Source organism: Scyliorhinus canicula, chromosome 5 (assembly GCF_902713615.1).
Source record: "Scyliorhinus canicula chromosome 5, sScyCan1.1, whole genome shotgun sequence".
Classification (NCBI taxonomy): Eukaryota; Metazoa; Chordata; class Chondrichthyes; order Carcharhiniformes; family Scyliorhinidae; genus Scyliorhinus; species Scyliorhinus canicula.
Window position 1 is genome coordinate 62,443,845 of NC_052150.1, and position 16,422 is coordinate 62,460,266.

Below are 16,422 nucleotides of genomic sequence, written 5' to 3' on the forward strand. Positions count from 1 at the left end.
TCTCTCCTTTCCTATCTCGTCTTTTAATTTAATAATCTTTATTGTCACAAGTAGGCTTACAATGCAATGAAGTTACTGTGAAAAGCTCCTAGTCACCACATTCCGGTGTCTGTTCGGGTACAGAGAGGGAGAATTCAGAATGTCCAAACTACCTAACATCACGTCTTTCGGGACTTGCGGGAGGAAACCGGAGCACCCGGAGGAAACCAACGCAGACACGGGTAGAATGTGCAGACTCCGCAAAGACAGTGACCCAAGCCGGGAATTGAACCTGCACCCTGGCGCTGTGAAGCCAGTGCTAAACACTGTGCTACTGTGCTGCCCGCCTCTTCATCTCTGCTTCATCTCTCCAATCCACTTTCGCCACTGCTCATACATCCTTCCTCCAACCTCGCCTCCTACACTTTCTTCCACTACCTCAACTCCCTCTTGGCTCCTTTTTCTACTCTCGAACTATCACCCCCACCATTCTTTAGCTCCAATTCAATTATCATCACACTGCATTACATAGCTGATCATCTCAGATAATTTTCCCGCTATAGAGAAGTCAAACGTGCCCCATTGTATCAAAGATAACATCACAGGAATTAGCTCATCCAGTGTTAAACGCAATCAGTATTTTTGTTCAATTGAGGCAATTAATGTTGATCTCTTCCTTGCCAAAAGGTTATTAACTCATTGATTTTTGGCTGCTTATTTTCTCATACATGAAAATGAAATGAAATGAAAATCGCTTATTGTCACGAGTAGGCTTCAATTAAGTTACTATGAAAAGCCCCTAGTCGCCACATTCCGGCGCCTGTCCAGGGAGGCTGGTATGGGAATCGAACCGTGCTGCTGGCCTGCTTGGTTTGCTTTAAAAGCCAGTGATTTAGGTGAGTGAGCTAAACCAGCCCCTGCATCTGCACCTACATCTGCACAACTCCAGCATCCAACAGCAAATCTCTCCCATGAATGTATTTCAGCTTCACAAGTACTGCATGAAGCAAAGCCTTTGGAACTCTGTATGGAACAAAGCCTTACGGGCCTCATAGCACAAAATTAACATTGCTAACCAGCATTCATTACAAAGGTCCATGGTAGCTATATCAAAATAGGGCTGTACCAATGTTTAACTTCAATGTTAATAGTGTTATCGGTTCTTCCATCGATAAGATCCTTGCCACATAAAACTTTTCTATTCAGACAGTGTAACAATTATCAAGAACAAATATCTCAAAGTAACATGCAGCTAAAAGTAAAAGTTAATGTATAAAAATGATACGTAGCATTTCAGGAAACTGAAGTTGACTTTCCATTCATTAAATATATTTTAACCCTCATTACAATGTGGTGCTTGAGGCCCAGTCTTGACAGTTGTGTAGCCATCTAAGATGGCCACCTGCAAAGGACCATGGGAATTATGGCTAATCCAGGACTCGGACAGATACAGAGCTTGTGTATCTGAAATGCAGGTAACCAAGCCTGATCGAAATCCCCCCTCATTTGCATTTTAATGGCCCCTTTTCCCAGGACAATAGAACTCCAATCAAGAAACCGATACAGCCACTGACTGATCGGCTCCACTCCCTTTACTCAGAGAGCCCAACTGCCACGGTCAATGACCTCTAAAGACCCGCCCAGCTACCAAGGCGCCCGCCCCTTATTGGCCGAAATCGAAGACAGTGATCAGAGCCCTGTCGAACTACTGGGTCCAAGGTTAAGGACCACCTCAAAGAGCGCAAAATCCCAGGGGGATAAAAGAGAACACAGCCATGTGTTCTGTCTCTTTTGGATCTGGCCTGTGCCAGCCAACTATAGCAGGAACAGCCAGCCAAGTTCAAGACCAATGATCACTACCTGACAGATGAGCCCAGCAGAAACAGAGCCACTTTCTTCGAACCAGCCAAGTAAAATCCAGATAAAGGCCTTATCCATTTGCACAGTGCTGGTCGCCCTGAAGTTAAGTATAGGTTACTGTAGTTGATAGGTGTGGTTTAACTCGTAGTAGATACAGTATTGTGCTTGCATGTCGAGGTAATCCTTGTGTATATAAATAAACCATCGTTTGAATGAACTAACTGGTTGCGTGGTCACTTGATCGATACAAGGGAAGGCTTGTCGTTCACCTACATTATCATTAATATTAGCAACAGCATTGGCGATGCTGCTGGGATCAAAACGAGCAACAGTTGCATGCAATAATCTCTTGCAACACCATTCAAGGCATGATGGAGGCTGTGTTGCTTTAGAACAACGGGTGTTAGGGTCCATTTTCAGTGTCACTATTCTACAGTAACTAAATAAAGGGTTTCCCAAGAGCAGAATAGAGAAACAGAAGCTTAAACAAAAGAAGGATCAGAGGAAATAGTCTTAGACAAATGGCAAGATACAGAGGTAGCAAGAATAAGAGTCAAGAAGTCAGAAATAGAAAACATGAAATAGGAGGCAAGCGGAAAAATAGCATCAGCCAAAAAAAGTGAGTGAAAGACGGAATGAGAAAGAAAACAAGTTAAGGAGCAATGCAAGAAATAAAAGGAGAAAAGGATGGATAGAGAAAGAGAGCCAAACAGAAAAGAGAGAAGAAATGAACAGAAGGAGAAGGACAGGGAGAAACAGCATTGACAGAGATATAGAAAGGTAGATTCAGACAAGGAAACATTTAAAAAGTCAAAGATAAACAAAAATACAGAAATAATCAAATAGTGCATTGAGATATACAAAGAGAAAATGAGGGGAGAGCAAGTGTGGAAAACCAAAGAGGACGATAAAATATAGAAAGGAGATAACAGTTGAAAACAATGACAAATACAGAGTTACATTAACAGCATTAAGAAGAACAAATAGTAAACCTAAAATTCGTAAAGCAAAGCTAATTTTCTATTATCTCATTTGTATATTTGCATTAATTAAGCACAATCTACTTATGACATCCAAGTGCCTAATTACTACAAAACGTTTTGATATAGTGACAGCCCATCCCATTTCTGATACATGCTTTCTCCTGTCTAATTAAAATGTCAACCACGATTGGACACTTGCGCATGTGTCTCAATTTAACACAATCTTGCTGTGGTAATTATCCATTACAACACCATTTAAGATATGCTACTTTAGTGAGAACCAAAGATTTAAACAAAAGCACAGGCATTTAATTTGATGTTGAAATTGATGCAAACGTATATCACTTTATACGTTCCCACCTAATATTTTATTTTGATTTGCAATTAAATATACCTATGCCAAAAAAATCAATAAAGTTTTATTTTACTCTTTGGTTTGAAAGCAACACCGTTTATTTCATTGGAAAAAAAAAATTAATGAAAAAAAACTTAAAGGCAGCTTAAAAGTTTTACCTTTTAAAGGTTCCCATGCCTCTTTTATTCTCTCCTAACTAAAACATATTTCCCATTAAATTTTATCTGACCAATCTATTTACCTACGTCCTCCTGAACATGCTTATAATCTGCTTCACAAGTTAATCATGTTCTCCACAAATATAAGCACGAGAGAGAGAGGGCCAGACAGAGAATTGGCTTAAAAAACAGTGATCTTTGGGAGACCCCACTATTAACATCTCACAGATCCAAAAAAATATTAACTTCTGCCCTCTATTTTCTTCTTAGTCAAATTCCTATTCATTCCGTTGCTCCTATTCATGCGGCTATATTACATTTAATACTATTTTACCAGCAAGCCTGCTAAATGGCACTCAAAACCTACTGCTTTTGCTTCAACTCAGTTACTTGTTCAATGAATTCTATCACCTGCCAGATATAACTTGCCTTTACAAGTCCATGTTGGCTATCTTTAATTAACCTTTCTAATCTGACTATTAATTTCATCCAAATAACAGCCACTTGAACCTTCACCATTCCAGAGGTTAAGCTGGGTGATGCCCATTTCATTCCTTTCGTGGTCAAAACCATCCTCTCCAACTGCTAATAGCATTTTATAATACGTTTCATTAAGATCTCGTGCTATAAAACCAGACTCGCTTACAGAACAGAAATAGATTATCCAACGCAAGGTTCATGTCAGCTCCGTCCTACAGCAAAAGAAAACTACTCCCATTGCCCCATGCTGCTCCCAAACCACCATTTATCCAAATTATTTATGATGCAGTGGTGTCTGCCATAAATATTTCTCTGACAAATCACTCCAGGAATGCTATATCCTAATCTCTCCTCACAGTTTGACAATTTCAAGGAAGAAGGGTGGCTGTAATTTGTTTTTTTTGAAGATAGAATTTACAGTACAGAAGGAGACCATTCAGTCCATCGAGTGTGCACCGGCCCTTGGAAAGAGCACCCTACTTAAGCCCATGCCTCCACCCTATCTCTGTAACCTTTTTGGATACTAAGGGCAATTTAACGTGGCCAATCCACCTAACCTGCACATCTTTGAACTGTGGGAGGAAACCGGAGCACGCGGAGGAAGCCAATGCAGACACGGGAAGAATGTGCAGACTCCGCACAGACAGTGACCCAAGCCGGAATCGAATCTGGGACCCTGGAGCTCTGAAGCAACGGTGCTAACCACTGTGCTACCGTGCCACCTGGAGTGAAGTGAGACAATGTCTTGGAGGGGAAGAGGACTGAATGAAATTGGTTAGAATTAAGAAACAGCAGAGCTACCATTACACAACTGGGTGTATTCTATGTTACCAACTAGTGGAAAAGGTATACAGGAGAAATTTTGGAGGTAAAGTACATAGGGGTATGAAAACTATAGAGTGGAATAATGATGTTTTTAATTATCCTGATATAGATTGTGACAGCAATAGTGAAAAGGGCAGAGAGGAGGAAGTTTATGAAGTGTATTAAGAAGAATTTTCTTAATCAGTATGTTTACAGCCCAGCAAGGAAGGAGGCATTGCTGGGTCTGATTCTCAGAAATTAAGTGATTTAAGTGGATCAAGTTTCAGTCGAGGACCTTTTAGGGAATAGTGATCAGAAACATATTAAGCTTTAGGTTAGACACAAAAAAGTTGAGGAGCAATCTTATTTTTTTAATATTAATTTAGAATACCCAATTATTTTTTTCCCCCATTAAGGGGCAGTTTAGCGTGGCCAATCCACCTACCCTGCACATTTTTTTGGGTTGTGGGGCCGAGACCCACGTAGACATGGGGAGAATGTGCAAACTCCACATTGACAGTGACCTGGGCCGGGATCGAACCTGGGTCCTCGGTGCCGTGGGACAGCAGTGCTAACCACTACACCCCCGTGCCGCCTGACAAGGAGCAATCTAAAGTAAAAATACTTAACTATAGGAGGTTCAATTTCAGTGTGGAATAGGAAATGTGTCCCTGGTCAATTGGAATCAAAGATCGGCAGGCAAAACTGTAACACAACCAAGGGTTGCCTTTAAAGAAGAGATGGTGTAAGTACAGTTAAGATCCATTCTCATGAGGGGGCAAAGTAGGGTGGCCAAAGTTAGAGCTCCACGTGACCAGAGAGATGGAGAGTAAGGTTAAGCAGAAAAGCCTGACAAATGTGAGGTTATTAAATTAAAATGAGAACAAGGTTCAAAGTGGAAAGAAAAAGGGCATCAGAGTCAAACAGAGTATATAAAGAGACAGCTAACATAAAAGGGAATTTAGAGGTTTCACATAAGCATATTAATAGTAAAAGACTAGAGGAGTGGTTTGAAATTTATAAACTGTCAATTAGGAACCAAAACGGGGATTTACAATGGAGGCAGAGCACATGACTGAGGTACTAAACGTTCTACATTACATCTGTTTTTTTTTTAACCAAGATTCTACCAACGCAATAGCGTAAGAAGTGAGGTACTGAATGGACTAAAAAGGGACAATGGCACCATTGCTGTAAGTTGGGTGGGTGACAGGAAACAAGAGTAGTGACGAATTATTGTTCTTTCAGACGAGATGAAGGTATATAGTGGGGTTATCCAGGAATCAATATTATGACCACTGCTTTCTTGAGATATATTAATGACCTACAATTTGATGTTCAGCATACAATTTGAAAATTTACACATGATACAAAACTTTAAAGTTTATAAACTGTGAGGAGGATAGTGATATTCTTCAAGGGACTGAAAGAGGCTGCTGGAGTGGGCAGACAAGCAGCAGATAAAGCTTAACACAAAGTGTGAAGTTGTCTGTTTCGTTGTTTCAAACAAAGAAAGGCAATATAAAACAAAGGTACAATACTGAAGGGGGGGCAGGGACAATGTTAGCTTGCAAGCGAAGGAAGTGCAAGTTCACATCCAGTCTATGTGCTGCTTCCAAGGGCATGAAATATCAAACCAACCTATCATGTCTAGTGGTACTATATTTAATTCGTGTTGAAGCGGGATATTTGCTTCTTATTCATATTAGTATTTCTCCCCTGCTTTGTTCTGAAAACCATTAATGCAAGGGAAGTGAGCACCAGATGAAAGGTCACAGGTCTGTTTCCACACGACTAAAAGACATAGGAGCAGAATTAGGCCATTCAACCCATCAGGTCTGCTCCGCCATTCAATCATGGCCTGATAATGTTTCTCATCCCCATTCTCCTGCCTTCTCCCCATAACCCCTAATCCCCCTATTTTGTTTTATGTATAAATTTAGAGGACCCAATTCATGTTTCTTCTAATTAAGGGGCAATTTAGCGTGGCCAATGCACCTACCCTGCACATCTTTGGGTTGTGGAGGCGAAACCCATGCAAACACGGGGAGAATGTGCAAACTCCACACGGACAGTGACCCAGAGCCAGGATCGAACCTGGGACCTCGGCGCCATGAGGCAGCAATGCTAACCACTGCGCCGCCGTGCTGCCCCTAAACCCCCTATCATTCAAGAACTTATCTGTTTTTTTTTCATCTCCATTGATGCTGCCAGATTGAGGTATTTCCAGCATTTTCTGTTTTATTGCAATTGTATGGCACCTTTACAGAAATACAGCCCAAGTCATTATCAAAACTTGACACGGGGGTCACATGAGATATTAGGAAACTAACCAAAAAGCTTGGTTGAAGAAGTTATTGTCTTAAAAGGAACAGAGTTGGAGCAGAGGGGTTTAGGGAAAGAATTCAGGAGCTTTGGACCTAGGCAACTGAAAGCATGACTGCAAACAGTGAAGTGTTTAAGAAATTGAAGATCAGAACTGGAGGAGTGCAGAGACCTATGGACTCCTCCATAGGTAGAGCTGCAGGGAGATTATCAGGATAGAGAGGGCACGATCCTCCATGGGATTTGTAAGCAAGGATATAAATATTAAAGACAGTAATTGTTGGACTGAGTGTACCGTGGGAGCGATTCTCCCAGTCCTGCGCCGGGCCGGAGAAGTGCCACAACTGCGACACGCCTCCTCTCTTCCGAGGTGCAGAGAAACGGTGCCATTTGCGCTGGCGCGTTTTGGCGCGCCGCTGGTCGCGGGCCACTGTACGAGGCCGGGCCACCGATTCTCCGGCCTGGGTGGGCCCCGAGCAGAAAAAGCAGAGTCCCGCCGGCGCCGTCCACACTTTGTCGCTTGCCGGCGTGAACTCTGCGTGAAATGTCAGGGGGGGGCGCGGCCTGTGGGGCGGAGGGGGCTCCGTTGGGGTCTGCCCAGCGATTGGGGCCCACCCATGTGCGGGTTGGCGGCGCCCCAAGTGCACGCCAGGAAGTAAGGCTGGAGCATCCTGTGGGGGACAGAATCGCTAGTGCCCACGCCCGTTTCGCGCCGTGGTGAAATGCAACGCCGTTCACGATGGCGCGGACACTCTGTCCCGCGATCGAACAATTGCGCCCCTTGTTCTTGGAGATCATGCAGCCACTGCCAAGAAACACACTCCAATTTTGTGAATAATTTTACTTAGTTATTAGAAGTTTATTGATGTATCAAACATCAATGAAAAATTTAAATGTTAAAATGTAACATGCTAGTGGATCTTTTTTAAGGTCTTGAAATAACTTCCTTCAGTATATTAGTAATGTAGGAATAGCTTTGGAGATCTGCAGCTTCTGGAACTTGCAAAGGCCCATCTAATGGTTGAAGTGTGACATTGCAAGTATGAATGCAAGGGTCAAAACAGTTTGCACAATCAATTGCTGGGGCGAAAAACCTGACACGGTGTGAAGAACTGTCCAAAAAGCTTAAACACAGGTCATCATATCAGGAAAATATCTTAACAGGCATTTGAAGTGACTAGAAAGCTCTAAAGGGTGGAATATGACTGCATAGGGTAGCAGAGGGATTAACAGCCCACAGAATCAAAATCTCAAGAGGAAAAAATACAATTTGTAAACCTTTATTTCAAGATATGTAGAATAATGACAAAGATGAATAATTATATAAATTTACTATTAATCAGGAGAAGGTTGTGAATGTTGGCAGTGTCTTGATAGTTGTGAGGCTTCCTGAATGATGTTGCTTTAAATACAGGCTTGAGAATCTTCAACTTCTTAAAATGCATATTGGTAAAAGTGTTTGGCTACAGAAATGACTATGTGAGTCACATTGGCAATGCTCAAATGTAGTGCGTGCCATATATCTCAAATGTAATATAATATAAATTGAGGTAAAACAGAACATCAATTGAACTGGTTGCAATAGTGGGAATAATGTGTGATTAAAAAAACATTCTAAGTATTCATTATCTAGTGGAAAAAAAAATGCATGCCCTATTGGTTAAATATGCAGATATATCCTCCTTTCGACAAAAACATCTCTGATTATTCTTAATTAAAATAACATCTACCTTGTAGTGATTTGCAAAGTGTTTAATTTGCACTGTGTTGTGTTTCACTACAGTATTTTATTTTGTAGTGTACATGCTACATTTGTGTTATTAGTTGAATCTTCACTTCAACTATTTTTAGGATTTCTTGACATGAAATTGAAACTGTCTCAATTTTAGTGGCATGTGAATGGTACTAAGCTCATTGCACCATAAGATTAAACATAAGGGAACAGCCTCTCCTGTGGCATAGGCCAGGTTTATTGGAAAATATCTTGCAGCTAATTATAAGGAAAACTCAAAAACTTACAAAACAGAGGCAGCAGGGTAGTAGAGGCAGCAGGGTAGCATGGTGGTTAGCATAAATGCTTCACAGCTCCAGGGTCCCAGGTTCGATTCCCAGCTGGGTCACTGTCTGTGTGGAGTCTGCACGTCCTCCCCCTGTGTGCGTGGGTTTCCTCGGGTGCTCCGGTTTCCTCCCACAGTCCAAAGATGTGCGGGTTAGGTGGATTGGCCATGCTAAATTGCCCGTAGTGTCCTAATAAAGTAAGGTTAAGGTTAAAAGTAAGGGTTGTTGGGTTACGGGTATAGGGTGGATACGTGGGTTTGAGTAGGGTGATCATGGCTCGGCACAACATTGAGGGCCGAAGGGCCTGTTCTGTGCTGTACTGTTCTATGTTCTAGATACTTACTGATTAAGTGGACATGGATAAATGATAGGAACAATCCTGATTCAGTCCAAAGAAAAGAGGTACAATGTCAAATTTGGCAGGTCTAGCAGTTCAGGGATGTGCACATTAGGTTATGGCATTTTGGGGATAGGGGGTGCAGGCATGGGTAGAGCGCTCATTTGAAGGGTTGGTGCAGACTTGATGGGACGGCTGGTCTCCTTCTGCACTGTTGGGATTCTATGATCTTGAAGAGTCATTCAACTCAAAATGTTAACTTGTTTCTCTTTCCACAGATGCTGTCAGATCCGCGTACCCCCTGCATTTTGTATTTATTTCAGATTTCCAACATCCACTGTATTTTGCTTTAGTGTCACTATATCAAATTTGTTCCAGTTTTTGCAGCTGAATAGTCATATTCCCTATGGTAGCAACTCAAAATGGCTTTATAGCCTGTCAAATATATTTACAGGGTGAAGCAGCTTTCACTCTATGCATCACAACCAACATCAAACATATTTCTTCATGACGTGAACTAGATGATTTACATCATCATGCATAGTAACAGCACTAATTAACAAGAGGATATTAAATTAAATAGGGCAAAATAAATCTACATTTAACCATTTTAATTAAATCAGCTGCATGCTTTTAATTTTTCAAAATGTATAAACTTAGCACATCTTCTCTCATGAGAGCAGTTTCAAAAATAGAGTTCAAAAATCGCTGTTGAATTTAAATAATCAGGGAATCATACAGCTGGCCTGCTCGCTCTTCAGATGAGCTGCAGTGAGAGTGAGCCGTTCGTTCTGCCAAGTAACATTAGGGAAATAGGTCAGGCAGCCTTAGCATAGGCACTGAAAGCATTAGTAGAGGAAGAAGTTACTGAAGGACTCATCTTGCATTGCAAATAGATTTAAAAGAAGAAAATAAATATTTTCTAAGAAATCAATCTTCTATTTAAAATGCAAACTGCTATGTGGCAGTGTGCCCAGCAGGAACACACTTCCCTATAGTTAATGAAGCTGCAGCTCAGCTCTCATTGCATGTCCAAAGATAAGCCCAATGGAGCCATTCTGGAGGACCAATCATTGGTTGTATGGTACAAAATAAACAATTGGTCTCAACTGGAGGATAGATAATTAATTTTAAAAGCAAATATATTGTACATGTTATTTTATATTTTGAACAAAAAGCACTGCCAATAAATTTTCATTTTTTCCTTAAATCATCACATTTCTGTAACATGGTAAGGATGGTGGGAATTCAGGATTGCTACTCTTATTTTACTTCCATCTTTTTGAGTTATATCTTATTTGGCTATTTCTAGTGGTGAAATTGAAATATTAAAAGTTCTATTACCAACAATTGACAATTTTATCTTATGTATTACGCACAGTTCTTTTTTTTAAATATAGAGTATCCAATTATTTTTTTTCCTCAGTTAAGGGCCAATTTAGTGTGGCCAATCCACCTAATATGCACATCTTTGGGTTGTGGGGGTGAAATCCACGCAGGCACAGGGAGAATGTGCAAACTCCACACAGTCAGTGACCCGGGTCCAGGATCAAACACGGGTCCTCAGGCCGTAGTCAGTAGTGCTAAGGACTATGGCATTTTCAATTCCCTCTAAAAATGGCATGGTGATCTCCCTATGTTCCCAAATTATCTAAGCACTTAGTCAGCACCTGACACCACAAAAAATCTGCATTTCTATCACACCCGAATGTAGGAAATTTGCAAAAACTAAAAGGGATAGGAGAAAGGAAAGCCAAAAATTTGGGTCAAAAATATGATGAGGTTAGTTGCTCAGATTGGAATCAAATAGGATCCTGAGGCTGTAAACAATTTAGTTGGGTCTGAAGCACTGGTTAAGCCATGGAGAAGAATTGATGGTAATTTCCCAAATACAGCACCACTAATGACAAAATCCAAATGTGTGGAAACTAAACCCATGTTCTTCATACCATCAAACCTATCTGCCAATATATTGGCAGGGGAGGTGGTGGCATAGCATTAATGTCACTTGATTAGTAATCCAGGGGCCCAGGTTAATGCCATGGGGATGGGTTCAAATCCCAACCATGTCATCTGGTGGAATTTAAATTCAAATTTAGAAAATCTGGAATCCAAAGTTAGTCCAAGTAATGGTGACACGTGACCATCATCGATTATTATGAAAACCAATCTGATTAAATGATGCCCTTCAGTGAAAGAAGTCTGCCTGGCCAACATGTGACTCCAGATCTACAACAATGTGGTCGACTCTTACCTCTGAATAGCCTAGCAAGCCATTCAGTTCAGAGAAACAAGCACTGGGCAAAAATTTACATCCATAATTAAATGCTTCAACATACTAAGCCATCTATTGCTTCGTATGCTAATAAATACATGTAGTTTAAACAGCATAATAGGTGCAAATCTGGATTAAAACGTTCCATATAATGTGAACCCTCCATTAATGCCATAGTAAAGTTCATTCATAAGACATAAGAACATAAGAACTAGGAGCAGGAGTAGGCCATCTGGCCCCTCGAGCCTGCTCCGCCATTCATTAGATCATGGCTGATCTTTTGTGGACTCAGCTCCACTTTCCGGCCCCGAACACCATAACCCTTAATCCCTTTATTCTTCAAAAAACTATCTATCTTACCTTAAAACATGTAATGAAGGAGCCTCAACGCTTCACTGGGCAAGGAATTCCATAGATTCACAACCCTTTGGGTGAAGAAGTTCCTCTACACTCAGTCCTAAATCTACTATCCCTTATTTTGAGGCTATGCCCCCTAGTTCTGCTGTCCCCCGCCAGTGGAAACAACCTGCCCGCATCTATCCTATCTATTCCCTTCATAATTTTAAATGTTTCTATAAGATCCCCCCTCATCCTTCTAAATTCCAACGAGTACAGTCCCAGTCTACTCAACCTCTCCTCATAATCCAACCCCTTCAGCTCTGGGATTAACCTAGTGAATCTCCTCTGCACACCCTCCAGTGCCAGTCCGTCCTTTCTCAAGTAAGGAGACCAAAATTGAACACAATACTCCAGGGGTGGCCGCACTAACACCTTATACAATTGCAACATAACCTCCCTAGTCTTAAACTCCATCCCTCTAGCAATGAAGGACAAAATTCCATTGCCTTCTAATCACCTGTTGCACTTGTAAACCAACCTTCTGTGACTCTGCACTAGCACACCCAAGTCTCTCTGAACAGCGGCATGCTTTAATATTTTATTGTTTAAATAATAATCCCGTTTGCTGTTATTCCTACCAAAATGGATAACCTCACATTTGTCAACATTGTATTCCATCTGCCAGACCCGAGCCCATTCACTTAACCTATCCAAATCCCTCTGCAGACTTCCCGTATCCTCTGCACTTTTCGCTTTACCACTCATCTTAGTGTCATCTGCAAACTTGGACACATTGCCCTTGGTCCCCAACTCCAAATCATCAATGTAAATTGTGAACAATTGTGGGCCCAACACGGATCCCTGAGGGACACCACTAGCTACTGATTGCCAACCAGAGAAACACCCATTTATCCCAACTCTTTGCTTTCTATTAATTAACCAATCCTCTATCCATGCTACTACTTTACCCTTAATGCCATGCATCTTTATCTTATGCAGCAACCTTTTGTGTGGCACCTTGTCAAAGGCTTTCTGGAAATCCAGATATACCACATCCATCGGCTCCCCGTTATCTACTGCACTGGAGATGTCCTCAAAAAATTCCACTAAATTAGTTAGGCATGACCTGCCTTTGACGAACCCATGCTGCGTCTGCCCAATGGGACAATTTCTATCCAGATGCCTCGCAATTTCCTTCCTTGATGATAGATTCCAGCATCTTCCCTATTACCGAAGTTAAACTCACTGGCCTATAATTTCCTGCTTTCTGCCTACCTCCTTTTTTAAACAGTGGCGTCACGTTTGCTAATTTCCAATCCACCGGGACCACCCCAGAGTCTAGTGAATTTCGGTAAATTATCACTAGTGCATCTGCAATTTCCCTAGCCATCTCTTTTAGCACTCTGGGATGCATTCCATCAGGCCAGGAGACTTGTCTATCTTTAGCCCCATTAGCTTGCCCATCACTCCCTCCTTAGTGATAACAATCCTCTCAAGGTCCTCACCTGTCATAGCCTCATTTCTATCAGTCGCTGGCATGTTATTTGTGTCTTCCACTGTGAAGACCGACCCAAAAAACCTGTTCAGTTCCTCAGCCATTTCCTCATTTCCCATTATTAAAACTCCCTTCTCATCCTCTAAAGGACCAATATTTACCTTAGCCACTCTTTTTTGTCTTATATATTTGTAAAAACTTTTACTGTCTGTTTTTATATTCTGAGCAAGTTTACTCTCATACTCTATCTTACTCTTCTTTATAGCTTTTTAGTAGCCTTCTGTTGCCCCCCTAAAGATTTCCCAGTCCTCTAATCTCCCAGCAATCTTTGCCACTTTATATGCTTTTTCCTTCATTTGATACTCTCCCTTATTTCCTTAGATATCCACGGTCATTTTCCCTCTTTCTTCCGTCCTTCCTTTTTTCTTGGTATAAACCTTTGCTGAGCACTGTGAAAAATCGCTTGGAAGGTTCTCCACTGTTCCTCAACTGTTCCACCATAAAAGTCTTAGCTCCCAGTTTACCTTAGCTAGTTCTTCTCTCATCCCCTTGTAATCTCCTTTGTGTAAACACAAAACACTAGTATTTGATTTTACTTTCTCAGCCTCCATCTGTATTTTAAATTCCACCATATTGTGATCGCTCCTTCCGAGAAGATCCCTAACTATGAGATCATGAATCAATCCTGTCTCATTACACAGGACAAGATCTAGGACCCGCTTGTTCCCTCGTAGGTTCCATTGCATACTGTTCTAGGAAACTATCGCGGATACATTCTATAAACTCCTCCTCACGGTTGCCTTGACCGACCTGGTTAAACCAAGCGACATGTAGATTAAAATCCCCCATGATACTGCTGTACCATTTCTACATGCATCAGTTATTTCTTTGTTTATTTGTCTGCCCCACCATCTCATTACTATTTGGTGGCCGATAGACTACTCCTATCAGTGACTTTTTCGCCTTACTATTCCTGATTTCCACCCAAATGGATTCAACCTTACTCCTCCATAGCACCGATGTCATCCTTACTATGCCCGGATGTCATCCTTAAATAACAGAGCAACACCACCTCCCTTACCATCCACTCTGTCCTCCGAATAGTTTGATACCCTCGGATATTTAACTCCCAGTCGTGACCATCCTTTAACCATGTTTCAGTAATGGCCACTAAATCATAGTCATTTACGATGATTGTGCCACCAACTCATTTACTTTATTCCGAATACTACGAGCATTCAGGTAAAGTACACTTATGTTAGTTTTTTTTACCTCTGTTTTGAATCTTAACATCTCCAGTTTTATTCCTTTTGTTATTACTGGGCCTATTCACTGTGCTCCCCTCAGTCACTGTGCCTTGTACTGTCGCCCTTATGGATTTCTGACTATGTCTTCTCTGCCTTGCACTTTTCCCCTTACTTCCTTTTGTTTCTGTCCCTGTTTTACTACCTTCCAACTTCCAGCATTGGTTCCCATCCCCCTGCCACATTAGTTTAAACCCTCCCCAACAGCTCTAGCAAACACCCCCCCCTATTCATTAGCAAAGTTAGTAATTTGCCAGAATACAGCATCCTTTGCTAAATCCCACAATTGTCTACCACATGCTTGCAATGTGCGGCTAGAATGCTATTAATTTTGCATGAACATGCCAGAGTTGGGAAAACCCTGCTTGAAGGAATCTAAGTAACAAGTTATTCGCTTTATTCATTACTGAAACACATCACAGTTCTTTACCAAAAACGTCTCTTTTTGCTCCACCTGAAAAGTAGAAACTCCATACTTACTGCATCAATTTTTGTCTGTTTCTCATCTATAGACCCTTACCATGCAGTTCATTGCAAAGTGATTGTGCTGTGTTTGAAGTTCCATCGCATGCTGATGAGTAGCTCCAATCTCTGTGTAGCTATTCAAAAAGAGTCCTTTGTTGTGAGAGATCCAGTCAAACATCTGAATAGAAGTAGGAGATTTATTAAACACATTGAATCTCAATTAGATTTATGAAACGACACATCATGATAGACATTGAGCTATTTGTAATTTATTACACACCAGTGACTGAAAACAAAAAAGGCACAGCGTGCAAGATGGACCAGTCTAATTTAACACAGGCTGCATCGTCTTCGGCTTCATTTTTTCTTTGTACTCAACTTGCTTGAGTAGCAACAGGCAATGTAACAGGCACTTTGGGCACACTTTTCTGCTGGAGATTTGGCAGCAGCACTACACGTACATAGTAACAGCAGAATACTTTGAGAATTTAAAAGGACCTGACATGCAGCAAACTGTTTTTCAAAAGTACAAGGAATCAGTGTTGCAATTGTATTACATTAATTAATTACCTGACAAACACACTGCAAATTTATGTTGGAGCATATGTACCGGAACTACTACTAGTCACTGTGCATCATAAAGCTGAACCATTTTAAAATATTTGAGATGACATGCGTCCTCACTGCAGTATTGCCTAATTTGATCAATTCTGGGGAAACTGTGCACTGAACACGCATAGAAATTAGAATTAGAATTAGAATTAGAACAGTACAGCACAGAACAGGCCCTTCGGCCCTCGATGTTGTGCCGAGCAATGATCACCCTACTCAAGCCCACATATACCTATACCAGTAACCCAACAACCCCCATTAACCTTATTTTTTTTTTAGGACACTAAGGGCAATTTAGCCTGGCCAATCCACCTAACCCGCACATCTTTGGACTGTGGGAGGAAACCGGAGCACCCGGAGGAAACCCACGCACACACGGGGAGGATGTGCAGACTCCGCACAGCGGTTCTTTCGGTAGTACTCTTGCTTCAGAAGATGGATTGAAGAGGAATTGCAGGACTTGAGCACATAAAGTAGGATGACACATCAATGAAATGAATATATTCCAGATTGCCAAAAGTTCAGCTGGGTTTTAAACTGCTGCCTGATCACATGGATGTTAAGAATCATTATCATCGTGCTGGATCTTGTGG

At 41.4% G+C, this 16,422-nt stretch overlaps 1 protein-coding gene across 8 annotated transcripts in view; it reads right to left on the reverse strand.

Moving 5' to 3' along the window:
• The window catches only part of LOC119966020 (triple functional domain protein), a 684,537-nt gene that overhangs the window by 392,288 nt on the left and 275,827 nt on the right, over nucleotides 1-16,422 (reverse strand). For all 8 annotated transcript variants that reach the window (XM_038797164.1, XM_038797162.1, XM_038797163.1 and 5 more), the window contains exon 6: nucleotides 15,273-15,395. In XM_038797164.1, coding sequence (XP_038653092.1) covers nucleotides 15,273-15,395 — 123 coding nt within the window. The remainder of the gene's footprint in view (nucleotides 1-15,272; nucleotides 15,396-16,422) is intronic.